Here is a 17,639-nt window from a genome sequence, read left to right on the forward strand (position 1 = left end):
CCCTTCTATCTCCCAGATCTGAAAGATTTTCAGAACAATAAGCATAGGTACTTGCTAGCCTCTGAGAATCAACGTCCTGGCAATTTTTCCACAGCATCCATGGGGTCTCTTACTTCATCTCCATCTTCCTGCTCACTCAATAGTCAGGTGGGCTTAACATCTGTGACCAGTATTCAGGAGAGAATCATGTCTACACCTGGAGGAGAGGAAGCCATCGAACGTCTAAAGGTGAGTAGTAACTCAGACTGAATGAAAGGTATTCTATGTGGCTCCACAAGGCAGAGTTAGGACTAGAAATCACTGAGATTTTGGTTCAGCATATGGAAAAACTTTCTGACTCTCAGAGGTGTCCTGAAATTGCTGCTTTGTAAGATAATTAATTTCTTTTCACCAGAATGCTTGAATCTGACATGGCCAGGCAGGGATGGGAGGGAGAAATGCATGGGCAGTTCGGAGGTCGGGCATGCAAAGTAACTGACAAGTAGTATGTCCATTAATTCTGGGGTAGTTTATAAGTCACAGTGAAATTGTTTAGTTAGAAATTTCTTTGGAAACTAATTAATTAAACATTTGGTTTCTTTTGAAGATGAAATTCTCTATTGAGCTCTGCTTCTGTTAGTAAAATATGTAATCAAAAGAAAGTTTGCACATTTGAGTAGCTGTACCAGGTTTATTCAGAGACATGTGAAATGATATTTTCTAGAAGTTCATAGAAAGCCCTGTGATCACTGCTGTGGAAGGGCTGCCCCCTCCTGTGCTGGTGCACATGGGTCACAGATCTTAGTGCTGGTGCTGTGCACTGTGCAGGTCACCTGCTATGGCACCCAGGGTGGCTTTCCCATCCTGTTGCTGGCTCTGCCAGGTACTTTCTTGTCTCTCTCCATGAATAGGAATGTTAGGAGCAGCAAAGCTTTCTGACTCATAGGTTCTTACCTCCCCCTCGGTGACTACAGTGAGAGCAGACAGTTGTTACTTGTGGTGCCATCCATCAAACCACCGTGACAACAACACCGATGCCTTTTCTTTCCCTGGTTGTCACTTCCAGGATGATAGTTTGAACTGTACCTGTGGGCTTTGCATTCAAGAGTACCAGGGTAGGAAAAACAAGAAACTTTAGGGAGCTGGGGAGTTGCAGTCCTGCCCCAGCATGCAGTCCTCTTCACATTGCTCTCAGTATTCTCCACCACAGCTGCTCATTCAAGGACCGTTGAGAACAATGACACGCTTTGACAAATTAACAATTGAAAAGGTTTGCTGAACCTTTTCACTAAACGGGAATTTAGCTTGATAATTAAAGATGCTAGATGCTTTCATTTTGGTTTGCAGGTGAGGCTAAAAAAGATTTTATATGAAGAATGGGCTTCTACTTCTTCATCAGCCTACATTTTCCTTGGCATTTCACTTCTAACATAATGTGCTTCGGAAATAAAAGTAATGATCTTGTTTCTTCCTTCAGAACTTGTTAGTGGAAAGTGGGTGAGATTCTAAAATACCTGGCCAAGGAACAGGGAGTGAGAAACCTTTTCATTAAAATATTGCAAAGGAAAGGACAATTTCTGCCGTTGTGAAACTGACTTGAAATTTTACTGAAGATGTTAGTGAAGCCCTATGCAAGAAGGCTTTTATTTCTGTATTTTATGTGATAGCATCAGTGACAAAATTGTTGTGTAGGGTTCTGTTCAGGCCAGTGGGGACACGCAGAGGTTCTGTGGAAAGGAAGAGTGATATCTTTCATTTACTGTTCAATGTAAAATGTTATTTTTCTTTGGGGATTTTGAATCTTGCTATTTGAATGTTACCTTAGTGTACAAATGAGGTTACGCTTCCTTTAACACACATCTTGATGTAGGAAAAGAAATTCTTTCCAGCTGCCAAATGGAACCAACTGAAAATAATGTTGAAAGTTAGGAGTCAAGATGTGGAGCAGACTCTTTAAGCATTAGGTCATCCAGTATCTTCCAAATAGTTTCGAGGGAATAACACTGCCGTTATTCAAGGAACCCTCCCCCCAGCCTCCCTACTTCTCACCAAAAATGAAACAAAACTATTACTTTTATCAGAAAATAAATTTCTGTTTTAATTCTTCTTTAAGCCAACCTAAATGACACTTCCATTTTCTCTAGCTGTAGAAAATAGTTTCTTTATGGGTTTGCATTCAGTCTTGTTTTTTAATGCAGCACAGTAGTTTACTGAAGCATAAGCGCCTTAGTTCTGCTCCTATTTTGTGAATGGTGAGAATTCCGTGTCGGCAGACCTGCATTTTAATGCTACAAGCAGATAACATCTTGTGTTCACAGGTCAAGGCAGTGGTTGTACAGTAGAAATGCTTGAGAATTTCTCATTTGGGGCTGTTTCATCTTGAGTGTAAAGGAGTGGCATTCCTAAGACATGACACTGTAAGAGAAAAATACGTAATGGAAAACAGTAATGCAGGAGGTTAATTCATTTTCCTAACATTCTCTGTCCCTTTGCTTTCCTTTTGACTTTAAAAAAAAAGTGAAGATTTGGTAGAACACTTTTACACAGGATGTTGCTGTTGCTTCACTTATTGAATAGCCTATTTCCATATAAAAGAGACCCATGTTACCCCATCATAAATACCTGGAGCTCTCCACAAACCTCTGGTAAAAGAGAGTAAAGTGTAATTGCTTTCAATTTTTAGTTGCAACTCAAACTGAGTTGAAATATTGTATCCTTGCTTTGGATTCCGACTTAATAAGGTTTTAAATGTGTAGCTACAGCTACTATGTGGTGCCTCTGGTGTTTATTAGTCTGGCATCAGTGCTGGTACTGTGAGTGCCATTGCTTAGGCTTAGACTATAAATATCCACAAATATCCATTACAGCAGCACGCAGGGTAAATGCTGTGCTAGGCAGCCCGAGGGCCCCACGCTTGGAGCTCACTTGTGAAGCATGCTGCGTTTAGTACAGTGAAACCTATCTGATGGCTTCAAGGAATGTTCCATGTAGTAAGAGCTTAACTATTTAAATATCACAATTTAAACTGTAATTTTTTTTCAGGGAACTATTTCTGACTTGTTCTGTGGACTTCTCTGCTGCCTTAACTGGGTCACGATGAAGAAATAAAAGTGTATTTAGCATCATGAGCATATTTAACCAGTGCTGTACAGATACCTAGATACACATGATGTGGGATCAGAGGTGAATGACATCTGAGCCCAACATTCCTTGGAGCTTAAAAAAAATGTTCCTGATGTCCCTTTTTTTTTTCAGAATTTTTTAATGTAACTGCAGGAAGGAAAGACCCTTAAAGAGTGTCTTCTTGACTCCTCATTTCTGAAGCGCGAATCTCAATTTCAGTTTAATCTTAAATTAGGCCTCTAGAATGAGTTATGGGCAGCACTGGACACCAGTGTGCCAGGCCTGCTTGCAGACTGAAAGCTCTCTTCCTGTTGGTGTTTCTGTTTTATTTATACCAAGTTTGTTATTCAGCCTTGAAGAAAGAATATTCCTCACTCTTTCTTAATTTATGGTGAGCTGTTTTGTAGAATATTTTCTTTAAAGCCTGTTGATGCTGCCTTAATTGGAAGAAAGCACATACAGGAAACCAAGCTTAGAGACCTGGCTCAGGGAGAAGTGTGGCCTTCAGATAATCACGTAGTTTCTCTGGTCCTCAGTCTCTGTATTTCTAGAATGTTTCTGGAATAAATGGATTTTTCCAGCACTGAAGTTCTGCTAAATGACAATCAGTATTGTTTTCTCTAGCCTTTCTTCAAAGTTTAAAAAAGTAACTTTCTAGACAACATAAAAGTTGGAACTTGAAGCTGTAATGAAAAATGAAAGTATGTTGTACCTTACTCAGCATACTCATTAAATCTCTTTTCTACAAGGAGATCATATTCTGATTTACCCTCCAGGTGGTAAGTACAATTAGAGAGGTCGCATTAGGGGTGGCAACATGGTGATAAGAGGATTCCTAGACAGTAACTTTGCTTCCTTGGGGTGAGTTTACAGTTGCCCCAAAATAGAATAGCTTTAATTACAGCTGGATTAACCTCTGCTCTAACATACTCTTTTTCTGAAGATAACCAATCAGGAAAAAAATATTTTAAGTATCTCATGGGTCAGTTTGTATTTCATAACTAACATCAGTGTGGCTTGTGGACCACAGTATATATAATAAGCACTCGTCTAGATGCTGTGGTTTGAGCACCCTGTTATCCTGTGTCTTTATTTTTGAAGTTGTCACTTTGAGAGTATAAAGGTTTCTATCCAGCTGTCTTTAATTTCATTTTATTTTTTTGTTGAAGTATAGTTGATCTACAGTGTTGTGCCAATCTCTCTGGACAGCAAAGTAGTTTAGCCATACACACATAGACATACTTTTTTTCATATTCTTTTCCATTATGATTTATCACAGGATATTGAATATAGTTCCCTGTGCTCTACAGTAGGACCTTGTTTATCTGTCCTATATGTAATAGTTTGCATCTGTTAATCCCAAACCTCCCAGTCCTTCCATCCCCACCCCTTCCAGCTGTCTTTAATAAGCCTTAAAATCTTATAGGTTATGGTGCTAGCTTATATTGTACTTGCCCTTTTACAGTCATTTGCAGAAGCATGTAATGCTACCCTGTTTGAATTGTTGTTGAATAACTTTTGTGGCGCGTTAGAGATAGGCTGTTGACCACTTGGCACCTGGCGCACTTCCTTTCCTGGCCGTCTCACTCCTTGTCAGAATCGTATGAGTTTTTCTTGGCTGCTGGCCCTCAGATGTGGCTTGCTGGTTTGTCACTTAGCTGTGGAGTGGATATCATGCAAACATGCAGCTGTGCACTGCATATCATCCAGTCCTGTTGGAGGACTGTGTAGAGATGCCATTCAGGTGGCTGTTTTAGTCTTTCAGCCTCTGTGTGTGTGCTCGGGGGTTAATGAGAGCCAGTTTTAGGTGATTTTCTCTCTACCCTCCTGCCTTCCACTGCAAGCTTGCTCTAGCTTCTCCCACTTTGTAACCAACTCATTGCTGAGTACCTCCTGCATGGTACCCTTTATATCCACTTTACTGATGCCCAGGCCCTTTCTAACTTGTATCAGTTTTGCTCTTTGTCTAGCTTAGCCTGTTGTTGTTGTTCTTCTTCTCCTCCATCACCACCACCACCACCACCACCACCATCACCCTTGCCTGTTTGTTTCTCCTGACTCCTGTACTCCTTTGCTATTGCAGTTGCTTCCTTGAGTCTTTACTCTTGGCTTTTTAACATGCTCCCATGCCTTGTTCCAGAAAGCCAAGTGCCAGACACCTTAGGGTTTATTTTATTACATTATCACAATTTCTTTTTATGTAGATAGTTATGTTTTGGGATCCCAGAGGCTTCGTACAATAGCCTATTAAATGAATTATATGATGAACTATTTTGTGGACTGTTGAGGCGTCTCATCCTGAATCACTACCTGATATCACTGCTGTTATCTCATCACCGTTACCATCATCAGCATCTGACTTTCTGATTTCGTGTCCGTGACTAGCGTTTTCTCCTGCTTTTTGCATGTGCTCATCTCCCTTTTTGGTGCCCTTCTCCCTCCACTTTTTGCCTGGTCAGTTCCTGCTTGTCCTTCATTCACAGGATGAGTATCACTGAGCCGTAATTCATCTACCCTCTAGCAGACCTGTGAACACTTCAGTTCTAGCACTTAGCACTGCCCTGTTGTTTTCTCCTACTATTCCCATTCACAATCCTCAAACACGCTGCTCTAGCTATGCTGTTGTTCCTGGAAAATGCCAGGCATTTCCTACCTATTCCCTCATATACCCATGGTCTTTCTTTGTGCCCGCTCATGTAGAACCTTGTCAGTGAGCCCTCTCCTGACAGCCCCACTGCAGACTCCTCCCTCAACCACCCCTCCCCCTACATTCTCTCTTTGCTTTATTTTTCTACAAAGCTCTTGTCACTGTCTGGCGTACTGTGTACTTATTGATTAAAATGGATTGATGATCTCAGTCTCTTTTCTAGAATATAAGTCTAATGAGGGGCAGGAATTTTGTTTCCTGCCAAAAAAACGGCTTGGCATGTAATGAGGTTATATATAATTATTGAATGAATGAATGATTAGTTACTTCTTTCTCTCTGTAATATACAGTAAGTTCCTTGAGATCAGGAAACGTGTTTTAGTTCTTATGTTTCTGGCACATAATAAACACTCAGCAAGAGATTGGGAAATTGTTACTCTAGTGGCTACATGCCTTTGGATGAGATTAACACTGAACCTTTCTATTACTGGGAACTGGATATGTTCAGGGGTATTATGTTGTAGGGGAGGAAGAATATTTTTGACCCTTCTAGGTTTTTGGCTGGGGCCCCTGTAACAAAAGGCAGATTAACAAGAGAAAAGCATACAAATTTATTTAATATTTTTTTATGTGACGTGGAAGACTTCATAAGGAAATGAAGACCCAAAGAAGTGTTAAACATGAGCATTTTTATGCTAGGTTTGGTAAAGAGTGAAAAGTCATGGGAAAATGTGATAGAACAAAGCGGGATGTCAGCTAAGAGTTTAGGCACTTCGAAAATATTACAGGTTCCATTCCAGACCACCACAGTAAAGTGAAAATCACAATAAAGTGAGTCACACAAATTTTTTGGTTTCCCAGTGCATATAAAAGTTAAGTTTACACTATACTCTAGTATAAGTGTGCAGTAGCGTTATGTCTAAAAAAACAATGTACATACCTTAATTTAAAAATACTTTATTGCTAAAAAATGTTATCATCTGAACCTTCAGCAAATTGTAGTAGTAACATCAAAGGTCACTGATCACATATCTCTACAACAAATGTAATAATAATGAAAACGTTTAAAATATTGCAAGAATGACTCAAATGCAACAAAAACACGAAGTGAGCAAACGCTGTTGGAAAAATGGCACTGATAGACTTGCTCAGTGCAGGGTTGCCACAGACTTTCAATTTGTAAAAAATGCCATAGCTGCAAAGTGCAGTAAAGCAAAGCACAATAAAATGAGATCTGCCTGTAGTAAACTGGGGACACTTCTCAAGGCCTGTCCCAGTTCTTCCTAGTGTTCCTTCATCTGCAGAAGTAAGGATCCTCCATTCCTGCAGATGTAGGGAGGTTACATCTCATGAGGGTTTTACGCTTTGCTTCAGGAGGAGACCAGAGAGTCCTTGCTACTTGTACCATTTCTTAAATCACTCAGCTTAAAATATTCAATATGCCAAGATAATACCATATTTGGGGGGGAGCATGTTCTGAACCCTGTCAGTGTTATGGTGAAATTATAGTGAAACAAAAAGCAATAAATACCTTTGGGGGGCTTTATTCTTTTGTAGAAGTGGCTGTCAGAAACAGTGCTTTTGTGCATTTTGGAATGTTAATATTACCTTTCTACACACTCACACACACCCCCCCCCCCACACTCTCACTCTCTCTCTTTCTCTCTCTCCCACTATTAAGGTATTTTTATTAGGACTAAAGAGAATTAATATGTCTGGGGCTGATTTCTTTCTTTACATATTAAGAACAGAAAAAAAACCTCATCATATTAGATTCTGCCTTATATCTTCAAAAGGGCATCATCTGCTTCTTGCTGTTTTTCCTAGACATGGAATGTTAAAATTTTAAGACTTTTTGGCACTGTAACTGTGGACTTTCTCCTTAGGAATCGGAGAAGATCATTGCTGAGTTGAACGAAACCTGGGAAGAGAAGCTGCGTAAAACAGAGGCCATCAGAATGGAGAGGTCAGGAAGTTAAATTTTGGAACGTTTCTAAATTTTCTGGGGAATTTGGACTACTTTCATAGTAAGAAAAGATAAAATAGAAGTTAAAAACAAGGAACCTTCCATCCCTGAATACAAAACAAACAAACAAAACCTGTATGGGACCTATGGCGAGAGTTACACTCTGAAGTGAAACTCCCATAGTTTAAATGTTCTCCAGGGAGTTGTGTTCTTAGTTATCGTATTGCATGTTGCTAGGGATACATATAAAAATTGAAGATATTGAGGGATAGAGTTTTTAATTTGCAAACAGACTGCCTTTGATAAAGGCCCAAATAAAAAAAGCTGTTCTGAATATTATCTTTCAGAATTATGTCTTCTAGAACCTCTTTGGTAAGAGGTTAAGTAGTTTCAGTTGCAAACTTTTAAAATCTGTTTTTATCCTAATCTCCCAGTTCTCTACCCTAAAGATGAACATAACCCAAAATAATACTTTTGCTATTGTAATAAATATACATTTTATAAATGTTAGTGCCTGTCTTCTTCCTTCATGGAAGATGAGGCAGAAGTGAATTCTAATGTATTAATAAAGTGAATGTATGAAACAATTAGAATTTTTCTTCTTTATTTTAGAGGTTTTGAGCTAGAAGTGTTGAATCAATATGATGGTGGGCATGGGAACATGACATTTGAGAAAATCATGTTTATGGATAATACTTGCTATATCAAAGTTACTTTCTGATTGCTTTCTTGGATATTTAAGAAAAGGTTCTTTGCTTTGGATATATTGCCTTAAGAGAATATTCCTTTCTTCTTTTTATATTTATAGACATTATTTATGAATTATTGTCTACCTCCAAAGTCCGATGTGACATAGTTCTTATTTGGGTGAATATAACTTTACCTAAGACAGGAACATAATTTATTTTGAATGTACTATTTCTCTTAAAAATAATTTCTCCTTAATGATGGGATGAGCAGATTCTTTCACATTTGTATTACTGACTTGAAACATGGACAATTGCTTTTGCTTTGCATGCTTTATTTTCCAGTTCATGTTAGACTGATTTATTTGACATTTTGGTATTGTTATTCTGATATGCTTGTTGCTTTTTCTAGAGAGGCCTTGTTGGCTGAGATGGGAGTTGCCATTAGGGAAGATGGAGGAACCCTGGGGGTCTTCTCACCTAAAAAGGTAGGAAGCAATGTTATGAAACTTAAGCAAACAGAAACACTTTTTGTTTGTCTTAGTCAGGGAGGCACTTTCATGTCTTTCAGGGCTGGCTCCTCTTCCTTTTTTTTTTAAATCTTGAGACTTGGCTTGATTTCTATTTCTGATTTCATCTTACAGTACAAGGCCAGCCTGTTTCTAAAATGCTTTTAGAAATGTTTACAGTTTATAAAATAAAATCCAGGGCACTAAATCTATAACTTTTGGTCATAATTCAGTATGCTTACTTATCTTCATTGTTGCTTTCTCTTAAATTCCTAGCCTAACCTAGCATACCTTGCTTCAGTTTGGCTACTCTTTCTATGTAGATTTCCCCACAGATGCCAGCAACCCTGAATTATAACTCTTTGGAAGCAATTTCAGCTGTTCAGGTTTGTGTAGAAAAATACCACTTCAGTTTGCTTCTACAGTTTCTGTGGTAGGCAACCACTGTGTCGAGTGAAGCAGGTCCTGTCCTCATCCTTCTAGCCTCCTCTGCTCCCTTCTCAGTTTTTTGTTTTTGTTTTTAATGACTCCAGTAGTTACTGTCCTACTTACATAATCATAGTTGTTAAGTAGTAGATACCTTTTTAGCTAATTAGAATAGCAAGGTCTTTCCTTCCTTCCTCCCTCCCTCCCTCCCTTCCTTCCTTCTTTTTACTAAGTTGCTTTAGTTATTATTAGATATTGGGAAACTATTATGAAATGATTATTTTCTGTGCTTATTTGTATGACAGTAATAGAGCATATATTTGATGTACGAAGTATATATTTCATACTAATAAATGATCTTTCATTTCACATGACTTCAGATTAGCTATTGGTACTTAAACAACTTCATGCAAGGGTCTGATAAGGTCTCTCTGGGTTAGCATAGAATGGGTATGGAGTTTTCAATTGGTACTTTTGTTTTATGTGGTATGAAATATTCCTGTGGTTTTTGTTTAGGATTCTTTTGATTAGGTTTTTCTTTTCTGTAAATTCTGATGTGTTATTTTCAACAAAGAAGATCGATTTAAAGACATTTTAGATATATATTGTAGACCTGGAACAATAATAATAGTCTTTTATATGCTTATATTGCCAAAGGTCAGTGATTTTCACAGTTTGATAGTTTTTCCTTCAGTAAGACATTATTTTATTCAGATATATTATTTATGATTGTAGAGATTTTAGCAGTATAGGCTTGATAGAATTTAGGTTGTGCCTTTGCATGTATCTAAAGGTATTTTATAACATCTTTCACTGTGAGGAAGATTTTTATAACAATTTGTGAAGTTGTGGCATTTAACACAAATTATAAATAACTTGGATAAGTATTGTGTTATAACCAGCACAGAATTCCAAACCGAGATCTCTATTTCCAAAGCTTTTTCTTACTTCACCCATCTTGTTTTAACTTTCTGGGCTTCTTCAGGAAAGGGAGGGGTACACCACTGACCACATCCAAACTCGCTTTTAGAACCTGTTTCTGATGTGTTAATTTGATTGTGGTAATCATTGCACAATGTGTACATGTATCAAATTGACACATTGTACAATCACATTGTACAACCTTAAATATATACAGACCTTGTTTGTCATTCATATCTCAACAAAACTAGGAGAAAGTACTTTTACGGCAAGAGAAAAAAAAAAGGAACCTGTTCTTGAGGTTCCCTTTTCCTTAGGCCAGTGTCATGATGGCTTTTAAAGACTGCTGCCTGCAGAGGGCTTTGACTTTCTCAAATCGGCAAAGCTCTTAACTATAGACACAGATGTTAGCTGGGAAGATGTAGAGGTTTTCCTGATTTCTTTCAGATCATCTTTTGCAGTCCTTTTTCTTAACCCGCTCATTTGACTCTTCTTTCATTTTTCCATGTTTGCTGGCACTATGAGTAGATTTTGACCCCAAGACCATGTGACTTATTTTTGGATTCCAGTGGGGTATTTTCACCAAAGAAGGTTGGTTTTTAAGAGATTTTAGAAGTATTAGAGTTAGATGAAGAGGATTTTTATATTTATTATTGAATGTCAGTAATTTTAATTTCCTTTTTAAGATATTGACTAACAAACTAAAGACTGGTACCATGGAAGAACTGAGAAAAATTATAGAGGGAAATGACAGGGAATGTGGGACATTTTAATAAAGTAAATGAAAAATATTTCTTGAGGTTGTAGGGGACGAAAAATAATTTTTCCTCTACCCTTCTGAATTCTTGGCCTGTAATAAAAGACAGATTAACAAGAGAAAAACAAAGAAGTTTATTAACATGTATACCTCACGTATACATGGGAGATCCCCAGGGGAGAATGAGTAACTCCCTGAGATGGCTTAGAATTCTGGCTTAAATACCATCTTAATAGGGAAAGGGCACAGGGGAGGTAGGCCTCTCAGTGGAGTGTAATTGGCTTTTAGGAAAGATGAAGGGGCCCTTAGAAGAGTAGATGGGAGGAATGATAGTTTGTGACAAAGTTTGTCTGGGTGTGGTGTCAACTTCCTGTTTTGTCTCCTGGTTGATGAAACTCCGGGCAGGGGATTTCTGACAGCTGAGTTCCTTTTGGAGGATATGTCTTTAGGCAGGAAAGGGGATTCAGAGAAAGCCTCTCCCTCTCCCTCTCCCTGCCCGTGCTGTTTTTCAAGTGCCTAACAGCTCAGAATAATCAGTGTGTCAAAGTGGCATATTTAAGGGTGGCAGATTCTGTTGCCCTTCAAGATTTTTGACCCAGTGTTTACAAAAATTATGATTCATCCATCTGGAGAATCAGCCTGCTTTAATTTTTCTTTTGTGTTCTCCATGCTTTGACCTTATCAAGAAATGGACCTTGTTTTTTTATCCCAGAACTCATGGTTTTAAGTAGAATGCATTAGTGTAGTTTGGGAAGGCCTGAAGAGAGTATTTTCTTTTTACTATGGAATTGCAGCTAGAAATGAAAGAAGTCCATCTTCTAGGCACTCTGGTATTCCAAGATGCCATCAGCCCGCTATATGTCCCTGTCATTCTCACAGCCCTCTCAGTGGTGCTTGCTCCAAATTGATCATCTGTAACCTTTTTCAGACACCACATCTTGTTAACCTCAATGAGGATCCGCTAATGTCTGAATGCCTGCTTTATTACATCAAAGATGGAATTACAAGGTACATTTGTTTCTTCTTTTGGTCACTTAATGTTTCCTTTTCTCTTGGGATGATTGAATAGCTAAAGGGAAGTTGTTTGGTGAAAATTTTCTTTTACTAATTTGCTGTTTTTTTCATCTGAAATAGTTATAATTTATCCTCTCTACTCTTCTCGAATTAAGTGTTTTAACCAGCTGAATAAATTAACATGTAGTTTTTTCCTAGCAGACTGTATAAAATTTTTTCTTCTGACATCTTATATGAATTCATTAAGGAGATTAGTTCAGTTGTATCTTTTTATGATGCCCTGTAAGTTACTTGGTGTATCATTGCCTCTTTGTTTCTCTTTCTGATGTAGTGAGGTTGATCATATATGAAAATACTTTGCAGTTCAAAGCCTCTGATAAAGAAAGGCAATACCTTTTTTGTTTGTACCAAAGAATATTCTTTGGGAGAAAGAGGCTTATTGTTTGTAGTGCTTTTTGTGTCTGAATTTCCCTGGGAAACACTTTCCCTTGTGTTCAGGGTTGGCCAAGCAGATGCTGAGCGGCGCCAGGACATCGTGCTGAGTGGGGCTCACATTAAAGAAGAGCATTGTATCTTCCGGAGTGAGAGGAACAACAGTGGGGATGGTGAGAGTTCTTGGCTTAGCTTTTCCAGCAACCTTTTCATTCTATATTATGAGAAATCCCCAGGGCTTGGTATTCCCTGTCTCTTTTGGTGATATTTTCTTGTACAATCTAATATTTGAACATGGAGAAACCTGGGCTGCTTATAAATGCAGGCATGGACATAGCTACTTTACATGAAAAAAGCCTGGACAAAAGGAGCCCTTTTGTTACCGCCAAGAATTGAGCAGGACATAGGCAATTAGGCTTGGTCTTGAATCTTAATTATTTAATAGTCAGTAAGAAGGGAACAAACATTCTGGGTAGTGGGAGATTTGAAGGACCTCTGGTCTTAACTCAGTAGAATTTATCTTTAAAAGGAAAGAGGTCAATCTTGATTTTTGCCCAGGTTATTAATAAAACAGCAACAGTCTAATACTATTTGTGCTATATAATTTATTCCTTTCTTAATCAAAATACTGGCTTCTGATCTTAAGTTTCTGATTATTACCTATATCTCATACTTGAGATTTCTGATGGTTTTCATTTTTATGTACTGAACTGTCAGATCTGACTGAAACTAACATTTCCTATCTTCTTCTGAAGTTTGTCAGGTTCATTTAAATGTTTCTGTCTGAGCCACAGCCCTGGTTCTGGTACCCTAAAATGAAGTATTATATAGATACTAAGCCACTTGATTGGTTTCAGGATGCTATTCTAGTCACCTTGAATCCTCATCTGCTTTCCATTATTTTCTTCCAGTGGTTTGTGATGCTAACATTAGTTTGTGTTCTTCTTAGTTGTTGTGACCCTGGAGCCCTGTGAACGTTCAGAAACCTATGTAAATGGCAAGAGGGTGGCCCAGCCTGTTCAGCTGCGCTCAGGTGAGATTGGGAGAGGCTTGAAGTCTTCAGAACACATGGCTTGTGCAAGCAACTCTTTAATTTTTAACTCTTTGTCTAAAGGTTGAAGTGATAGTCAGCATTGGGATTTAGGTTCTTGTAAAACTCCACAAGCTGTTTTTGCATTAGGGAGAGTGAGGTTATTAACCTAGATACTATACATTTAAAAAATGATTTCTTAACCCTGTTTCTCTTTTGTGCTAGGAAACCGTATCATCATGGGTAAAAACCATGTGTTTCGTTTTAACCACCCGGAGCAAGCACGGGCTGAGCGGGAGAAGACGCCTTCTGCTGAGACCCCCTCTGAGCCTGTGGACTGGACGTTTGCCCAGAGAGAGCTTCTGGAAAAACAAGGAATTGATATGAAACAGGAGATGGAAAAAAGGTAATGTACAGATGTGCTGTGGCCCATATGACTCACTTCTTTTCAACACATAGTAGAATTCATGAAACAGCTCAGTTGATTTCTCAATTTATTCTTTCCTGTCTTGCGTTTCTTTTCCTTCTAGGCTACAGGAAATGGAGATCCTATACAAAAAGGAGAAGGAAGAAGCAGATCTTCTCTTGGAGCAGCAGAGACTGGTAGGAGCCCATCCTGAATCCTCTGTTAGGAAAAGGGCAGCTGCTCTCATATCACACCTTCCCTGTTCCACAGACAAGCACTTGCCCAGTTGCTTCTCCAGCTCTCATTGATAGAATACACTGTTCTCTCATTTCCTTTGTGGAGAAGGAACTTACATCTCCTGGTAGCCTTAACCTGAAAAACTGTCCTTAAATGGGTACTACTTCTGTGCCTCTTATGTCTTAAAGTCAAATCTATCAAAACCAAGTGCTTTTTGAGGAAATAGTGGGAGCTTTTCTGGTAGCCTTTGCCTCTTGATAGTGGTTTTTGAGTATGCACCAGTGGTGGTTCTTTTAATAATAATTACTCTGAATATTGAATTTGGTGGGTGTTTGCCTTGGTTTTGTTTCTGATCACCTGATAGTACTAATTCTCTGCTCTTGGGCTGACTTGGGGATTGTTCTTGTGCTGGGTGGACTTTTTTTTTTTGTAAGTTAAACTGTGTCTAAAAGTGTTGCTGCACAGTTGCATGTGTTAATCCTTTTCTGTTCCCTGCATGGAGTCTGAATTCTCAGTGAGGGTCTCCGTGGCATGTGGGGTGACAGTGGAAGTCGGGGCTGCACAACCAACTCCGAGAGGAGAGGGAAGCCTGGTTTCTCTGGGTTGAGAAAGGGTTTGTGTGAGTAGCTGAGAAGTCAGGTTAAGGTTGTAGCTTATAATGCTAATAGCTGTAGCATTTTATGATGTTAATTGAGTTTCTGGGTTTTATAGAAACTGAATCTCATGAATAACTAATTTTATCCATTAGTTAGATTTTCATTTTTAAAGCCAAGCAATTTTTGTTTACAAAACCCTGGTTATAAGAAACTTCTTGGCATTTATTTGATATATAAGAAAAAAGCATAACAACCTTTGGACGCTGTGGATACAGTTTAGGAATTTCTCATTTTTAAGATTCATGGACTTCTGTTAAGATAAGGGGGGTATTAGGGAGAAAGCTGGGGTACTGGTTTCTTCCCTTAGCGTAAAATACAGCATGTAAAATACCGAGTGTAAACTATAGCATGTAAACCACAGCCTTATAGCTGTGCTCTGCTTTGGAGAAGCGAGGCTATTGCTAAATGGTCCAGAGAAGCCAAGGACTTGTGCAAAAGCAGTCTTTTCCAGGGCAGCTTGGTTCTCAGGCTTGGCAGTGGGTTAAATCAGTTAGTTTGTTATCTTGGAAATTATAGTAAAGCCCCAAAAAGAATGGATTATAAGAATAAGTCAAGTGTTTGGGGCAACATAATAGCAGTGTTATAGATAGAGTCTGTTTCGGAGACCTAGTTGGCATTTAGTTTGTACGGAAAACAGAAAGATTTAGCTACAATGTGATTAGGGGCTTGAAAGCTTTGTGACACATGAAAGACCCTTTAACTTAATAATGTAGTATAATCTAATAACATGCCTCTGATGGTCTGTGAGTGATCAAACGAGGACAGGTATAATTAAGCTGTATATATTATTTACAGTAGTGCCTTGTATTTGTATAGTGCTTTGTAATTTACAGAGAGCTTTAACATCCATCATTTTTTTGATTCCCAAAACAACCCTCTTTGCTGGCTGTATATATAAATAAAGTGACAGATACTGCCTCCAGTTTATAGTTGAGGAAGCCAAGTCTAAAAAATGCTGTCTTGTCTACTCTTAAATACCTGTTTAGTCATGGATCTGAGGCTTAGACTTGAGTCTTCTGACTTGCTTCAGTGTTCTGTCCAGTGGAGCAGTGATTCTCAACAACTTGGGAGTCTTATTAAAATGCTAATGCTGAATCAGTAGGTCTGGGGCAGGACCTGAGATTCTTCATTTCTAACAAGCTCCCAGGTGATGCCAGTGCTGCTAGGACCAACCTTTGAGTAATTAACTAGGTGTAAAAGACTAGTGATGGCTGGTGATCTCCATCACCAAGAGCTGGTGACTATTCTGTGCTCCAAAATAAAGACAGTGACCATTAAATAAAGAGAAATGTCTCTAGGACATAACTTCATTTTCAGAAGACTTACTTAGTTTGCAAGTAATAAGGTTCTGTTTGTCGTTTGCCTTTGTGTATCCGAAAGCAATCTAGGATTTCAAGAGCAGTTCCTTAAAGCAAGGAGGTTGCTTTCCTTCCATAAGTCCAACTGTCTATTCCACTTAAATTTCTTGGCCTCAAGAGGAGTTGATTTCTAACACTTTAGCCTGATGAATATCTAGCAGTTAACAATACAGAAAAAAATGTATCTTTATGACCCTATATTGGTCAACCAACAGATATTTTGAATGCACCCTATGCATAAACATTGAGAAGATACAAAGAAGTTATTGTTCAGTAAATATTTCATAATTTTTACATGTGATTATTTTTGCATAATGACAGCATGAAAAAAATAGAATTCAGCCTTGTGAGTTTCTATTACAGTTTCCCCAAATGCACCCCATCGTTACACTGCTCAACGTTCTCTCCTAGTTAGTGCTTGGTTACACGCCTGGTCCTTTCTGTGCTTGTTTTTTCACACATTTTGGGTATCTTCTTTTATTTGTGTAATCTTCATGCAGAGTCTCTTCAGGAGGCCCACTTTACTTTGCATTTGGTATTTAGTGAAAACAGAAGGATCGTTTAGTGACATGTGAATTGGACAGATCTGAGTGATTTTTCCAACCTTGTAATAAATTAATCTAAATATCTTAATTTTTTTTTCTTTTTTTCTTTTTTCTTTTTCTTTTTCTTTTTCTTTTTTTGATATGAGATAGGATTTGCATTTTGGCACATAAGCTTTGCAAGAGTTTTCAGTATCCTGGTCAGTATATGGTGGGGGTGATATGTTTGAGCTTTAAGGAGAACATATTCTACAGAGTCAATATGACAGAATTTTAAAAAGAAAGGAAATTATAGCCACTTGATTTAATTTAAGTTCTTTTGGATTTATGTAATTCATTTAGTTATGTTTTATTTTAGACTATAAAGGCATAACTTTTGTCTCTTAAGTATGATAATAAAGTAATGATTAGAGTGTTGTTATTTCCTGAATTAGGTAGTATTCATTTCATCATTAAGCAATTTTTAAAGGAAAAGAAAAGAAGCCAGGAAAATAAACTGATAATTATGTAGGAAGAATCAGAGAGAATTTGTGTTTTATAAAACTCAGTTTATAAAAATACAAACAAACAAAAAACCCAACCCTGAGTTTATACAGATTTGCAAGAAAACTCTGTTTTAAGAGTCAGACATACTTTTTTCTCTAATGTTTATTAGTGTCATCTTTTATCACTTAAGATTAGATTCTATCACTTAAGATTTTTAAACTAAAAATGAAAAGCAAAAAAACAGTGTAGTGTCTGTAAATTTAGCTTTATCTGCTTTTTGTTGCTAAATTTTCAAAGAGTTAGGGGTTATAAATGTTTAGTATCCATTCATAGATGAATAGAAATAATATTGGCTTGGCCAAAAGGTTCCTTAGGTTTTTAAAGTAAAAATAAAAAACACATTTTTCATTTTCACCAAGAACTTTATTGAACAACGTATTCACCGTTTTGTTCCCCTACCTTCT

The 17,639-nt window shown here is 37.9% G+C and overlaps 1 protein-coding gene across 9 annotated transcripts in view; it reads left to right on the forward strand.

Moving 5' to 3' along the window:
* Nucleotides 1–17,639, forward strand: part of KIF1B (kinesin family member 1B) — a 142,928-nt gene that overhangs the window by 62,379 nt on the left and 62,910 nt on the right. For 5 of the 9 annotated variants that reach the window (XM_057696078.1, XM_057696034.1, XM_057696028.1 and 2 more), the window contains 8 exons: nt 17–228; nt 7,636–7,715; nt 8,814–8,889; nt 11,943–12,022; nt 12,527–12,633; nt 13,410–13,493; nt 13,716–13,896; nt 14,021–14,093. In XM_057696078.1, the coding sequence (XP_057552061.1) occupies nt 17–228; nt 7,636–7,715; nt 8,814–8,889; nt 11,943–12,022; nt 12,527–12,633; nt 13,410–13,493; nt 13,716–13,896; nt 14,021–14,093 (893 nt within the window). The remainder of the gene's footprint in view (nt 1–16; nt 229–7,635; nt 7,716–8,813; nt 8,890–11,942; nt 12,023–12,526; nt 12,634–13,409; nt 13,494–13,715; nt 13,897–14,020; nt 14,094–17,639) is intronic. The other 4 variants (XM_057696079.1, XM_057696041.1, XM_057696047.1 and 1 more) reach the window with 1 other exon arrangement.

Source organism: Hippopotamus amphibius, chromosome 1 (genome assembly GCF_030028045.1).
Source record: "Hippopotamus amphibius kiboko isolate mHipAmp2 chromosome 1, mHipAmp2.hap2, whole genome shotgun sequence".
Lineage (NCBI taxonomy): Eukaryota > Metazoa > Chordata > Mammalia > Artiodactyla > Hippopotamidae > Hippopotamus > Hippopotamus amphibius.